Genomic DNA, 16,116 nt, shown 5'->3' with positions numbered 1-16,116 from the left:
GACATTTTACTTGAGATCTAGGTCAAGTTCTTCCAAACTAATCTATTTCCAATCAAAATGTCTGGATGTGAAAGCTGGACAGTGAAGAAAGGGGATAAGAAGAAAATTGATGTGTTCAGAACATGATGCTGGAGGAAAGCTTTGTGAATACCCTGGATGGACAGAAAGATGAACAAGTGGGCTCTAGATCAAATCAAACCAAAGTTTTTCATAGAGGAAAAAGTGGCAAAATGGAGGCTATCATACTTTGGGCACATCATGAGAAGGTAAGATTCACTGGAGAAGGCAATCATGCTAGGTAAAGTTGACAGCAGCAGAAGAAATGAAGATCTGACTCAATAAAGGAACCCACCTTGAACTTGGAAGAGCTGATCAGACCTGGCATGGACAGGACATTTTGGAGGGCTTTAATTCATAGGGTCACCATGAGTAGGAGATGACTTGATGGCACACCACACACACACACACACACACACACACACACACACACAGTTTGTCATTACATGTGAACAAGGTCCATGAAAAAAATCCAGTTGTTCATCACTTAACTTCACATAGTTTGATCACATGTCTACCAGTTAAAAACTTTGCTTTCCAATACTGTTAATTTTAATTCATTAAAATTAAATGGAGAAATGGAGAAAAACCCTCTACACATTTCAAATTTCATGAAAATAATATCTTTAATATACAGTTATATACTTACAATACACAAATGACATTTGTTCATATGCATTATAAGGTTATTCATTTGCTCCTGGTTTAAATGGATGTTCCTCACCCCTAAACTTGTAAAGAGATGTTCAAATCAGCACAGATTTTCACAAATGCACACTGACTTTTCACAATGGAATATTCTTGACATACATGAAACCCATTAGAAGGTTGACCAAGTGGAAACCAGTTGTTTCCTTTGATACAGTTCAGAAAATAATGCATCTGAAATTCTGCCATTATGACTTTACATCCAACCTGATCAGCTTTTTATTCAAGAAATAAAACTGTTCTGAGATCTTAAAATGCTCCTTCATTTTAGCAAGGCTTGTATGTTCACTTCACATTTAGATTTTAATGTTTTCATATAGTTTGATCTTCTGAATGGATTGCTTCATCTAAAAGGTAATTGAATGCTGGAATCCTAACATTTACCTTTCTTTTTTAAAAGTAACCACCTCTGGAGATTCTTAGATTGCAACATCCCCAAGCACAATACCAGCAGTGGTGAAGGCTCCCTATACTCTAGTTCGTATGGAAGATCACTTACCCAAAGCAGTGGCTCCCATCTGTGTTGAATTACAACACACATCAACCCCAGTCACCAGGCCAATCACTCTCTTGCCTGGGAATGATGGGTACTGTAGTCCAACAAATCTGGAGGTCACCAGTTTAGGAAAGCTGATGTAGGAAGTAGCCGCATCTAATATATTGCTGCCAGTACTTCACAGTGGGTGGAGCTGGATCTATGCTGCTCACCCATTCTCTAGCATTCAGGTACAGCTTGTTCAACCTAAAAGCCAATCTCCCCACTTCTAGATTCCCAGAGGCAGTATATACAATTAAACAAGTGTAGACTCATTTTTCTATATTTGTTTCTCCTAAGCCTCCTATACACTTTTGGGCTGGTGTCGTTAAGGCACAAGTTTTCGCGGCCCAGACTGGATCAGGTCTATACTACTGACGTTCTCAACCCGGCTGATAAGGGCACATTTACACTTGGATGTGCTAATGAGTTGTGCACCCATATGACCTCAGAGGTGTTGTCAAGTGCTTGAGCCTGTTGGGCTAAAACATCTCTACTCCCCCAGTGTATCCCGTATACAGCAAGAAAAAGGAAAATGGGGACATTTTCATTATATTCACTTCCTTAACTTTAGGTCCAAACCATTGAACTGTTTCATCTAATCTACTTCTATTGAAACTGCAGCTGTTAGAAAATCAATGTGTACGTTATAAAAGGTGTGTCTATGACAAAGTAAATTAAATCTAGTTTAACCTACAATTGCTAAACTACAAACTGAACTTTAAAAAGTGCATGTTCTTTATGTATTAAGCAAGCAATCGTCAAGGTTTTAGATTTTACCACCAGCTGCCCGATGCTGCCTCTACGCTCTAGGCAAGTTTTACTGGGAAGAAGGTCACACTGAATCCTGTATGAGTCTCACTGAACCCAGTGGGACTTATTCCTGAGTAAACATGCTTATGATTGCCCTGCAAGTGTCTAAAAATGGAACACAAAATGTTACAGTGTAGGGCTTTGATTAATCACAGGCAGAAAAAGAGCAATTTTACAGATGTAGTATGTGCAGCCTCCATTCTCATTGATGCCCTCTTCTCCAAAGGAAAGAAAATCCTACTTGAAATCCTTTTGTGAATCCTTTTTGTAAAGGACTAGGGTGCTGCATACAAAGAGATAAAAACAAACAATATATCCATTGCACTGTTCCTTAAGAGAAATGCCTATACATTCAACGGACTTATTTTCATCTTGATTACTCACTAAACATGCACAGAAGAGCTGTTTATTGAGAATACACATAGTAGGTTCTTGTCACTACCCACAAGGCTGCACCAGTAAGAGCCCCAGCTCTAGCTTGCAGCATTGAACAAGAGGCAATTATGCTACCTGCCTGCCAGCCTGCTTCTCCTTGCACTGAATGTTAATTGCATAGCATCTTGGGAAAATTCTGATAACCTGGGCCAGATTTTAAGATCTGACCCCATTTTAAGATCTGACCCCACAAGACATCAGACCATGTTCAAGGATGAGCAGATACTAGCATCTTTCTGTAAGTGGACAGAGTTTGAAGTGCACAGCTCCTTGCACCATGTACACATACGTATGAGTGCTCCTTCCATCATTTATACTCCAACAGATTAGAATTACTGAAAGTATTTTAGTTTCAAGAGGGCAGCTAAAGTATCAAATTCAGAACAACAAAGACATATTAGTCCCATAGATGAATAGTCCCAAGAGGAAATGAAAAGCATTCAGTGGGCACATGTAATGGTTCTTTGAGCTAGCCTCACCTACTCCTGGAACTGCATGCCAGCTTCCCTTCCTGGATGAACATGTCCAGTGGATGTTTGTGAAAATGAGTTCGCCATGCTCCTACACTTGAGGAAGAGTCCTGGTGGGATGGGGTTCCCCCTCAAGCATAGTAGCTCCTTGTGGAACCATCTGCATGAAGAGAGAATGCTTTCTCAAAGACATCTGGTTCATCAGGGAGTGGTTAGGTAGCATGCTGCTCCGACTGTGGGTGGAAATAGTTCATGTGGCCTTCCCTGCATGTTTTTTCGACTAAAGTCATTCTGGTCAATGTGACACACCATAATGAGGGTAGATACACATGCCCAAACTGGTGTGAGTATTCAGGGTTAGAAAGTTATTAATCCTGGGGCTTGCAGAGCACAAAGAGAAATGGCACATTGTCTCTAGCAACTTCTTTCCTAAATATGAGATTCTGAAGACAATGGCCCACAAAGCAATACAGATTCACAACAGTGAACTAGCACTGACAGGATGTTTGCATTGAATAGATCAATTTGCAAAAAAATCCATTAAGTTACAGGTCTATGAATAAAAGCATGAATACCCTAAATACAGAATTGCTTAAATCTACACCAGGACTGGCATAGCACTGAATGATTAAGGGTACAATCCTATGCTTACTTTCCTGGAAGTCAGCCCCAGTGAACACAGTGGGACTTAGTTCTGAGTAAATCTGCATGGGATTGTGCTGTCAGTCTTTTAAATGGGTGCCAGTGTACAGGGCTGTTTTCTGAAACACGTAAGAATTGGAGCTAGATTTTGCTGGCATCCCAACAATAAGTATTCTTTAAGCCATAATTGTTTCTAAACACATGGCAGGCACTTGTGAAATTACAAGGTATTTTGAACTGAGCATAGCTGGCCTTGGAACACTTGCATTTAAAACAAGCCAGTTGTTAAAGTAGAAGTATTGATAAGGGGCACCTGCAGCTTCCTGGACAAATGGACAGCCACTCTGTCATCTGCATTGGCTACAACAGCAAAAGGTGCTTCCTCAGTGGTGGCTTGTTGTGATGCCTGAACTGAGCTCAAAGTACCTTAGTTGGAATTTTAAGGAGACAATCCTATGCATGTTTAGACAGAAAGGAAACCTATGACTCCCAGCATGTCCCAGCCAGCCACAGGATTGTGCCTAAGCCTGTTTCCTTTTCCCCAGCAACTCCCAGTGTTCCACCCTGATGCCTCCTGCCCCGCAGCCCCAGAATGGTTTTCAGGAGGGGCTGGCTACAGTAGAGAGGATGTCAGACTCTCTGTGTGCAGACAATCCTAGCAATACCCATGACGTGTCTGACAGAAGTGGTGCTTTAGTCACAGATATTCAACTGACCCTCATATAATAATCTACCTAATGACAACTCTGGATTGCTCATATGCAAAGAAAGTGCTGAGTAAAAGGTGGTTAATTGCCACTAAATGCAAGAGAGTTTACTTTCAAGTCACACTATCTGCTTAAATAAGTACCATTGGGATTTGATCAATTTTCCCAAAGTTGGAGAAATCATATTGTTACTAACCCCTGCTAATGGTCAGATCTTTCTCTCTTAAATATAGCATGCAGTCTTCCCTGACCTTTCCAAATAAGTCTTCTGTTTTCTATGGACAAGGATAACTAAAGAAAGTCTAAGGAAAATATCGCATTAATGAAAATTGCATCAAGGCCACAGAGAGATATAAACTATGGTTCACTTTGCCTTAAAAACAGGCATGAAACCCTTTAACCCTTTAGCTCTTTCAAGAACAGGATGCATACCTCAACTGCTCTCCTTCGCCTAAAAATGTAATATAAAACCACCACAAAAATTACTGATTCAATTTCACTTTGATTAGACTAGGTTTAGTTTCTGGAATGTGAATTCTCTTAATTTAGGTTAGTATGTCAGGTATTGCTCTTTCTTAACGGTATATTTTAAGAACCATAAAGAAACAGCAGCGGTTCCAAGTATGAAGGACAATTCACTGAATTGTTGCACCGGTATTAACCTCCTAAAATTATGCTCCAAAGCAGATCATTCTTGGATTCAGTTTGGGACACAGTCCTATGGCCCTCCAATTTTGTTTGGGAGACAGCAGCATTATTCCAAGTTCTCATTCCAAAGTCCTGGGACATCAAAGGGGAAGCCCCCACTTGCCCTCCTTAGAGGTGGTACAGGAAGAACTGCACTGCCTGCCTGAGTTTGCAAACTGGCTGCAGAGAGAAGGAAAAGGAGCATGGTGAGGATGCAGAAGGGAGGAGGCTGAGGATAACAGCTTATGCCATGTCCAGATGATGCACCAGCCTCCTCCCCTCCTGCTCCATGTAGGAGGAAGTTGATACTTTTCACTGGATATCAAAAATAAAGGTGCAGTACATGGCCATCAGAATAAAAACCCACGAGGAAATATATTTATTGGGAAACACACAAAATCAGATTGGTTTATGTGCTACTCAGCTTTGCCTAATCAATAATAATAAATATGTCTTAACACACTACATGAGTACAAATTAAATTCCCTTTAATGTCCACTGTTTAGCAGCTGCTGAATGTTCAGGGATGCACAAGGCACACCTCTATGTTTCTACTATGTACAAAAGGTCTGCTTACCATTCAAAACTATCTGCATAGTAAGATTTTTTTCTCCTGCTATTTACACAAGAAAGGAAGATCTTAGTGCAAAAAAGGAGAGAAAGAGAGACTTTGTGTTAGTCCCCATGCTTTTAGCATACCTCTGAGTTTTGCAGAACAGGTTAGCACTATATTTTAGGTCTCCAGCCATTAATGAACTGCAATATTTTCTTAACCTGTAGTTTGCTTAGTTTGAAATCCTCGGAAAGGATCTCTTCATTGAGTTGAACTAGCAAGTTGCCATCAATCTTCTCAGTAACAAAAAATGTTATGACATCCTCAGATAAACCTATAAATCTCAGAGATTTAGAAACTTCCTCTACTGAAAGCCCAGACAGATCTACAGGAGGCTGCCATGGAGAGCCATCACCACAAGACCTTTGCACTAGTTGAAGATGAAGAGGAGATGAGAAAGGATAGGAAGTTGAAAAGATGTCCTGCATGCCCTTTTTCCCAATGTACTGATCTTCAGGAAGGTCTGGTGAGCCCGTGTGAGGTTCTTCCTCAGCGCCATCTATTCTGAGAGGCAGTGGACACAAATCAAGGGCTGGTTTGTCATCTGCCATTTTTGGTGCACGAGGGGGTAAGGCAGGGCACGAGAGAGACTGCAGTGTGCTACTTACTGCCAGACTTTTCTCATCAGTGCACTCAACGGAGTAACTTGCGGACTTTGGACAACTGGACACAGCACAGCCAGGCTCTGCTGTGGCTAGCAGTACATCCCCTGCAAGAAGTTCACTTTTGTCAAAGTTGAATGTAAAAGGTGCTGGACAGTTTCTCTTTGGTGTGCTGGGAGTCTTCTGCCTTGGATAACTGTAACTCCTGCTTGGATCCAGTAGAAAGTCACTCCTATTAAGGCCTTCAGCAGCTCCAGAAAAATGATTTGGCCATGACAGTCTAGAGGACAAAGCATCAGCAGAGGGACTTCCTAAAGGCAATTTGCTACCAAACTCTTGCAGGTCGACATTCACTGTGCCACACGGATAGCAAGCAACTGGGGTGTTCTCAGTGGGATTTTCAGTTTCTCCTTCTGCAGCATTGCTTCTTTATAATTTAACAACACACACAAGCAAAAAAGAGAATTAATGTAGAAGTGGTAGTTAGCAGTCATGTGAGAATTGTTCTTTTGGTTGCCATCCTGACATAACATAAGGCAATATCTTTATGCAACTTCCCTTATGTAGAACTAATTGAGCAGCACAAGCTCAAACATGGAAAAAAGTTTATGTGATACTAAGCAACTGAGCCCCAGCAAACTAGCTGATTTTATTGATCATTGTCTTCTACGTCTTGGTTTCAGCCTTTGTGTGATGGACAAAAATATGGACTTTATGAGGTACATTCACTTTCAACTTACTAAAAGAGAGAGAGAGAGCCAGTGTGGTGTAGTGGTTAAGGGTGTGGGACTGGGACTCAGACGATCTGGGTTCTAGACCCCACTCAGCCATGGAGCCAACTGGAAGACTTTGGGCCAGTCACAGACTCTCAGCCCAACCTACCTCACAGGGTTATTGTTGTGGGGATAAGATGGAGAAGGAGAATGATGTAAGCTGCCTTGAGCCCTTTGTAGGAAAAGGCAGGATATGAATCGAAAAATAAATAAATAAATAAAAGGGTAAACCTTATTCATCCACCACTCAACAGTATTTGTCATTTGCTGCAATCTAATAATGATACCCCTTGAACATATGATGACAGCTATTTCTGAAAGTTCGAAGTCTATGTTCTGCTAGGTAGGTTTTATCACATTTCACTGTGGCAATAAAGTTGTAAGGTTGTGTGACACAGTGTCTTAATATACACTGGAAAATAGATCAAGGCAAACTGTGCATTTTGAATGTCAAAAATGGAATTCAAGACTTTGCTCTTTTAGTAGTAACAGATGGCAAATCCACCAGCCTTTAACTTAGTAAATACAAGTTCCTAAGGAGACAAAATTATCCTGTTTCCTGGGATCCTTTTGTCTAACTTTATCTCTAGCTTCCATATTATCTCTTTTCCATATTTTCATCATTTAAAACAAAGTATAGGTTCTACATAAAGAGAAGAAGGTGACTTTTACTGTCAAACCACTGGCCCACTTAGCTCAGCATAGTCTGTTCTGATTGGATGTGGCTCTCCAGGGTTGGAGGAGGCAGCGATCTTTTGCCAGACTTACTAAGATCCTTTGAACTGTAGATGCCAGGAATTGATGCCAGAATTTGCCATGCATGTATTCTAGCACTTCCTTCCACTTTTATGTCCAATGCCTCACACACCATAGTGCAGCTATCTACGTGCAGACCACTTTTCATCTTAAATGGAAAAAATGCATTTATATTCAGTCTTCATTTGGTCTTTTCATTAGGAGGCAGACTCCAGACTTGTGAGAACTACTTTATTTTTTCTTAAGTAGAACTCCGAGTCCCCACAACTGTTGGCAGGTGTGTAATAGCTGCAAGTTGGGGAACAGGTAGAGAAAGAGATAAGGAACAGGGTGCCTCTGGGTACATATACAGCTAAGGGAATGTTTTGATATCAGAATGATTTATAGTCCCCCCCAAAATCCCCCCCAAATGCAACTACCTACCCTGCATTCTTTGTTTCAGAGGCATAATTCCAGGTATGGGCAAGCCTTTTTATGACTACGACCATATGGCAGCCTTATGGGAGGGATGCACGCATCAGTGGAAGACCATGCATTTTGCATGCAGAAGGACTCAGTTCAGCTCCCAGGGCTAGGAAGGGATCTTTCCTGACAACAGTTCTTAGCAACAAACCTGGGCTAAATCGAACCATGCTTTAACTCTGTTCCCCAATCTGGAACACAGTCAGAGTAGTTTGCCAACTGAGTGCCCTCCAGAAGTTTTGGATTATAACTTCCAGCAAGCCCCAGAATGCTAGCTGGGGTATGCTGGAGGTTGTAGTCCAACACAGCTACAGGGCAACATGCTGGCGAGGCTTGACTTGTAGACAGAGACCTAAAGAAAATCAAAGGTATTTGTTACTATAGGCAGCCACAATACATTACTGTGATGTTCTTACCTATTTACAGTGGCTAGAGAAATTCTGCATGGAAGAATTTAAAGAAGTAAACTTGGGAAGATATTCTTCAAGTATCCACTTGCAAAAGAAAGCTGGCTGAAGGAAGCATACAATACTTACATATTGTGTAGCCCTGAAGAATAGTATGAGAGGGTTGGACTAGGAGAACGAGTTTGCTGCCGTGTCAGCTTGCTTGTTCGTGGAGGGATAGAAGGACTGGTGGACGTTGGTTTTGAATTGCGTGGTGGCACAGGTGGAGCATTTAGGAGTCTACACTCCTCTCTGACCTAGATGGGAATAATACCTAGTCATTATATAGCACTTAAATTTGTTCATTCTTACAAACACCCTGTAAGGTTGCTCAGTATTGTTTTTTATTAGAGATGTAGAGCAGAGGTGGGGCGGAAATGGCTTGCCCAAGGCCACTGAGTGTCTTGCTGAAGCAAAATCTGAACTTGCTGGAGGACTTCCTGTCTCAGTCTCTCAGTCACCACATCATGCCAGCCCTCTGAATATTTGACAAATATGTGATAATCCAGGTGGTTAACACCACTGGAAAGCATTTGGTTTGCTCAGGTCACAGTTTGCAAAAGAACAGAAAACAGAACAGAGGAGTAAAGAGAAAATTAATCTTTGGCAAAGAGACTTTTATATAGAATCTGAATACTGGCAGGCAGCCTGTGGTTTTGTTCTTCTGCCATATAGCAGATCCGTCTGATCTGAAAAAAAGTGTGTCTACTTACACAGATATATGTTGCCAGCAGAGGGCATATGGTAGCCATTGAAAGATGAGCCTTTCATTAGAAAAGCTGCTAGAGATGTTACTGGAGCCAGTTTATTATAGGAAAGTAGTCTATTTACAAGTAGTCTTCTTGAGCAGACAATGCAACATCTGGTTTTTCCCTTCCCCTTTTTATTTTTTTAACAAAACATAAATACAAACAGTTGGGATACAATACATATCGAAATATATCAATAATATTAGCATCTACAACCCAACTGATGACTAAAAAAAACATTGTGCGCCTGCTCCCCAGGAGACCGGTTTATATCTCCATTTCACTTTGTATAATATAACAATTAACAATATATACTTTAGTTATATCCATATCCCCTCCAAAAATTCATATATTCTTGATTAGGCTTACAGCATTTCCCTTCCATTAGTGCTGCTTTTACAAAATGTTCCCATATTTCATTATATTTATTTACTTTTATTATCCCCTTTTTAATTATTTCTGTTGTCAACTTATCATTAACAATCATATTCCATATTTCACTATACCATTCATTCCTTTATATAACCCAATTCTGTTTCCAGTATTTAATCATTACTAACCTGGCTGCCATTATCAAATTTAGGATCAATTCTTTCTTAACTTCATTTATATCTTGTTTTTCAATCAGCAGCAATAACACAATTCTTGGTGACCTTTCTAGATTTATATCTAGAATTTCTCTAAAATCATCAAACACCATAATCCATGCCTTTTGTATATTATCACAATCCCACCACATATGTAAGTTCCAATCTCTTTTCCACATCTCCAACAAATATTAGAATATGTATCATCAATTTGGTTTATCACTTCATATCCATGTTCTTTAATTCTAACCAACATATTCTTATATACTCTTCTATTCCAAATATTCTTCCAATCCTCAACTTTTATTTCACCAACACCAATTTCCCAAATTGATTTCAAACTTTTTGTCTGTTCTCCTAATTCTATTAATATTTTATAAATTTGGGCAATTCTTCCTTTACCTGTATATCCTTCCTCAATCTCACGTCTTTCACAATCGTTTCAAACTTTGTTAATTGTCTTTCTTCCTCTTTAAATTTTCCCTCCATCTTTATCCATTTTTCTAATTGTATTAAATTTAACCAATTTAATTTGGCTTCTGCCGCTACATTCCTTAATTGTGTTATATTTTATCCTATTTTTCCAGTCTTCCCATTTATATATTTGATTATTTTTTAGTTTATTAATCAGATCCTCCATTAGATCTATCCTCCATCTATTTGCTCATCTATAATCATTTTATTTCCATTTCCATTGTTATCATTACATTGCATTCCATTGTTATCATTTATTTCCATTGTTATCATTGCATATGATAAAAGTATCATATATATTTTTATATCCACATTAACTATCTTAGACAGTATTTTTGTTGTTACAAATATCTAATCTATTCTTGTAAAATTTTTATGTCTGTTTGAATAAAATGTATAACTTTTCTGGTTCCCATTTAACTCTCTCCAAACATCTTTAAATCTGTTTTATTAATACATCTACTTAAATCTGTATTATTATATTTTATATCTAACTTTGATGGGTTAGACTTATCTTTTTCTTTATCCATAACCATATTATAATCACCTGCCATTATCACATATCCTCTTTTCATTTTTTCTATTTCTTTCTACACCTTGACAATGCAGCATCTGAGAGTGAAATTTTTCTGTGAAGGAGCACCTGCTACCCTGTGATTAGAATAAATGATAAGCTTGTAACTCTGGAAATTTTTCAATGTATTATAATAAAGTATTCTCTCTCAGCAGAAACAGAGAATAATTTGGAAAACATTTAAAATGACAAACAACTCAGGTCCTTCAAAAAGCTAACAGCAAGTATCTCAATCCCTTTCACTTTGGTTTCAGGCCTGAATGTATGCCTAAAACTGCTTTAGTAGCCCTGTGGGGTGCCTTTTGTTGAGAGAAAAGGCAAGGGCAGGGTGGCCCTGTTGAGTTTTGATCTCTCCGTGGCCTTTGGTATTATCAACCTGAGGTATTTCAGATGGGCTGCCTGGCAGTCCCACTTCCACTTGGATGGAGAAGTCATCCAGAGATTTCAACTGAGATGTCACCAAAATTTCACCTAGCATTACATTTCTTTCATCAAATGTAGGTTAGATCATGGTTGTCTTGAATCAGTGCTTGAGCTCATTGATGGTTGGGATGAGGCTGAACCCATGCAAAATGGAGGCATTGTTGGCTGGTTGTTGATTCATCTGGGTAAATGTTGTTCAACCTGTTTTAGACGGGGTCACCACTTCCCCTAAAGGATCAGGTTCACAGCCTAGGGGTGTTTTGTTCCACCACTAGTGGCTGATGTGAGCTTTGCAACTCAACCTTGTTTATTAGCTTGTGGCTGATATATAAACCACAAACTTACCTGGGTGAAAATAATGTGACCTCAATGTTCTAGATTCTGGTAATCTCTTGGTTGGGCTACTGCAAGGCACAGTACATAATGCTGCCTTTAAAAATGGTTTAGAAATTGCTGTTGGTCTAACACAGAGCCATTAGATTAATGACTGGAACTGGGCAGTTTGACCATGTTGTGCTAGCCCCCAATTTGTTTCTGAGACAGAGCTAAAGTTTTAACCTTTAAAGTTTTAAATAGCTATCAGGCTATCTGAAAGGCCACATACTCTCACAAATACCCACTCAAACTGTTATTTTTCTTCAGAGACCCTGGTCCAAGTGTCTGTACTAAATGGAGTGAGGTGGGTAACAACAGAGAGGACCTTTTTGGTTGTGGCACCGCAGTTGTGGAACAGTTCTCTCACTGATGTTTGCCTGGTGCCATCTCTGTGGTCTTTTCATCACTAGGTAAAGATATTTCCTATTATCTGAGCCTTTTAATCAATTAACTCAGTCTGGGCCTCTCAGTTTTAAAATTGTTATCAGAAAAACAAATAATTGCAAGAACCCTAAAATGGTTAGTGAGGTGAGACACTCTGTACAGGTCTGTAACAAAGAAAAGTGACTTCTTCTCAGATTTCTTGCTGGTCCATGAACAAATGTGAGATGTTAGTGTGGAGATACTGCACATCCAGTGGCTGATGCTTGAGCAATAGGAGCTATTAAATGCGTCAGCTGAATAGAAGAATGATGCCAGAGAGTAGCATTCTGATGACCTCTACCCAGGGTTTCAATTTTTAAAGCAGCCCTCAGTTCCCTGACAAAAATCAAATTGAGAAGTACTTTGTGGTTGTTACTGAATCCAAACATAAGATCTTCAACCATTTTGGTGTTGCTCTCTAACAATGCTTTGAATTGATTTAATTCAATCAATTTAACTTAGACTCAAAAGTCAATACTGCAATGTATGTCCAAACATTTATTACCAGCCATTCAGGAAAGATGATCATCACATGCACACAATCTTCCATTAGCAGAACAAGCTAACATGTGTAGAAAGGTACAATTTTGCAAATCTACAGCAAATTAATTTATGTTTGTGTATGGCAATTGTTTTCCCTCAATGTTTTTATATGGTGGTACATTTTAGATTTTGTTTTAATGAACTGCTGTTAACTCCCAGACAGCTTCTGCTGTTCAGTGGCATAGAAGTTACATAAATAAATATTAAGATAATTTATTGATATGCAACATAGTTTCCAGAAATTATTTACTTCTTACACAGGCCTGTTTAATAATTGTTTGGCAAACCAACAAACATAACAAAACTCTACCATGAAAACCAGAAAAAATAGGCTTTCCTCAGTTACTATAGCTAACCTTTGCCAATTGATTAGTCTTCTGGAGTGCTATCTTAAAAACTGGTTCAGACTAAAAATGTGTAGACCCTTTTTTGAGATGCTCCCTTTTTTCCAAAAAGAAAATTGAAAAAAATTGGAAAACGTTTTGGGAAAAAAGTTTCTGTCTCCCTTTCCTCAACACATTTTTCCTACCCCCCACAACCACTGACAGCTAAATTAATGTTCCAATCATGACAAAAAGGTAAATATTTATCCGTTTTAACAGGACTGTGCCCTAAAACAATTAATCATAGAATCTGAGGGAAGATGACCCTGGATTTATTCTTAAATGGATTAATCCTTAATCCAACCAGGAACAGATGAGACAAATGTGCTGTTGAACTGACTGAAAATGCTGAGTTTATTTCTATTAAGTATATAATTCATGGAAGTAGACAACTGCCAAGGTGGTCCAACACAATTCACATTTGACTTTAAAAGAGGAGGGGCCTGGAAAAAGGAAGCTGAAAGAAAAGTCAAGAGGGGCAAATGTCTCCAGTATGTTTGCGGGTTATTCAAAATTACAGTAATAATATTTCAGGTAGAATATGTGAGTATGACGATGAATCATATATACCTAAAGACCAGGAAATGAAGACAAGGCGGTCATCAAGTAGAGGACACGATCATAGATCTAGTTACAGACAAGAAGATTTTCATCAGAAAATTAATTTTTACTTCCCAACCATGAATTCTGGGTATATTTCTCCTTCCCCAGAAATGTGCAAATCTGCCCAACTAGAAAATATGCAAATCTGCCCAACTAGAAAATACGCACAGATTTCAAGGCAGCACAATAAGAGAAGGGGAAATGTGCACTGATTTCAAGATTGAGAAGTAAATGGAGGGAAAACAATATCATCATCATCATCATCATCATCACCATCATCATCATCCAGCCAATTAACAGTTTGGATGGAATCTACAGAGGAGTTCTTAACTCAAATATACAACTGCAAACACGATACGTAACTTGTTCCTAAGATCTGCCTCCTTACCTGTGGCCAATTTTTAAAAACGGTTAAAAGTGGAGGTCCGGGAGATTATGGTCTGTTCTGGGTAATTTGGTAGATTTTGCCAATTAAAGTCATAATTAAAGATAAAACAACCAAGCACACAGGTCTTGCAGAAGAAGAATCAATCTCATTTAAAGACAATCCTGATCTGACAATGAAAGCATGGCAGCATTGGAGCCAGGCAGGCCCCACTGGGGGCCTCATTCCATAACTGGGGATCCACTACTGAGAAGGCCCTCTCCCTGGATGCCACCTACGAAGCCTTCCTTGTGGTAGGCACTTGGAGGAAGGGCCCAGATGTTTAATGTAGTGTCCAACTAGATACTGTGATCCCAGCTATATAAAGCTTTATAGGTTAAACTAGCACCTTGAAATGGGTTCAGAAACATACAAGCAGCTAAAATGAGCAGGCTAGAATTAGTGTTCTATACTCACAACTTTTCATCTCAGTTATTAATCTAGCTGCTGCTTTTCTGCACAAGCTGCAGGTTCTGAACATACATGTACTTAACTGAAATAACATAGTAAGCACATACTTCACAGAAAGTAGTTGGTGTGGCTAGTTTTCAAGGGCAGCTCCATGTACAGCACAGAAATAATCTAACCAGACAATACCAGAACATAGATTACTGAAGCCAGGTTGTCCCTGTCTGAATAGGAGTGTAGCTGCTTCATCAACCAAAGCTGTTAGGAGGAACTCCATGACACTGAGCCCAGCTTAGTTTCAAGTGCAAAGACAATTCAAGGAGAACCCCCAGGCTATAAACTCACTTCTTTAAGAATAGTGCAGTCCCACTGAGAACGGGTAGAACATGCTCCATCTGGTCAGAAGAACTACCCACTCACAGCATCTCAGTCTTGTCTACTTTGAGGTTCAGATTATTAGCCTTTATCCAGTCTATTGTTACAGACAGGCACTAACATAGCACATCCACAGATGAAGAAGAAAAACATTGAGTTTGGTGTCATCAGCATTGTGATGGCATTGTAACCCACAACTCTATGATGGCTCTACTCAGTGGGTTCATGCCAATGTTGAATGGCATGAGGACAAACCTGACCCTTAAGGAACCCTGTGCTGGAGAGTCTACAAGGCTAAGCAATATTCTTTAGACATCACTTTCTGAAGCTGGTGATCCAACAGCTGAAGCAAAACCACTGCAGTGCAATATTTAACAGCTCAGACCCAAACGATAGCATGGCTGTTGATACTTAAAAGGTCCCAAGAGACCCGAGCTGGAAATGACTAATTAAGTTGGAGAGTATATAGTTGACCCAGTGTGTGGCTGAAAATTTTGGGAATCAATGGTTTGAAAATAAAATTGCCTTCATATTGCCTCTACACAAATCTATGATGCAATCACACTTGGAATACTGTGTACAGTTGTAGACCTTGTACCTTAAAAAGGAAGACATGACACATTTCTTGTAGAGCAAACAATGGAACAACCAAAATGATTGGAAGCTCGAGAAATTCCCCCACATGGAAAGACTGCACTGTTTGGGGCTACACAGTTTTAGGGGAAAAAAGGCAAGTGACAGGAGTACATGATATGCATACCATTTTGCATGGTGTATGAATGCATAATCTACTGTTACTAAACTTGAAATCATCAAATGAAGTTTAACAGTGGAAAATTCAGGACCAATAAAAGTTAGTACTTCTTCACACATTGTTCATAGTTAAACTGTGGAATTCAGTACTAACTTGGATGGTTTTAAAAGGAGATCAGAAAAATTCATGTAGCATACATAAAACTATCAATGGCTATTGGTCATGACAGCTATTTCACAGGCAGTACACCTCTTCATAGCAGTTGATGGAGAACAACAGATGGTGGTGTTCTTGCCTTGCTTGTGGGCTTCTCTC

The 16,116-nt window shown here is 39.4% G+C and overlaps 1 protein-coding gene across 5 annotated transcripts in view; it reads right to left on the bottom strand.

Annotated features, from left to right (window-relative positions):
- Positions 1-664: 664 nt before the first annotated feature.
- Positions 665-16,116, bottom strand: part of GAREM1 (GRB2 associated regulator of MAPK1 subtype 1) — an 89,577-nt gene continuing 74,125 nt past the window's right edge. For 3 of the 5 annotated variants that reach the window (XM_044423778.1, XM_044423781.1, XM_044423782.1), the window contains 2 exons: positions 8,797-8,963; positions 665-6,696 (listed from right to left, as the gene is read on the bottom strand). In XM_044423778.1, the coding sequence (XP_044279713.1) occupies positions 5,781-6,696; positions 8,797-8,963 (1,083 nt within the window). In that variant the 3' untranslated portion in view covers positions 665-5,780. The remainder of the gene's footprint in view (positions 6,697-8,796; positions 8,964-16,116) is intronic. The other 2 variants (XM_044423779.1, XM_044423783.1) reach the window with 2 other exon arrangements.

Source organism: Varanus komodoensis, unplaced genomic scaffold (assembly GCF_004798865.1).
Source record: "Varanus komodoensis strain SLA01 unplaced genomic scaffold, ASM479886v1 scaffold14_1, whole genome shotgun sequence".
Lineage (NCBI taxonomy): Eukaryota > Metazoa > Chordata > Lepidosauria > Squamata > Varanidae > Varanus > Varanus komodoensis.
This window is presented reverse-complemented; position numbering and strand designations above follow the sequence as displayed.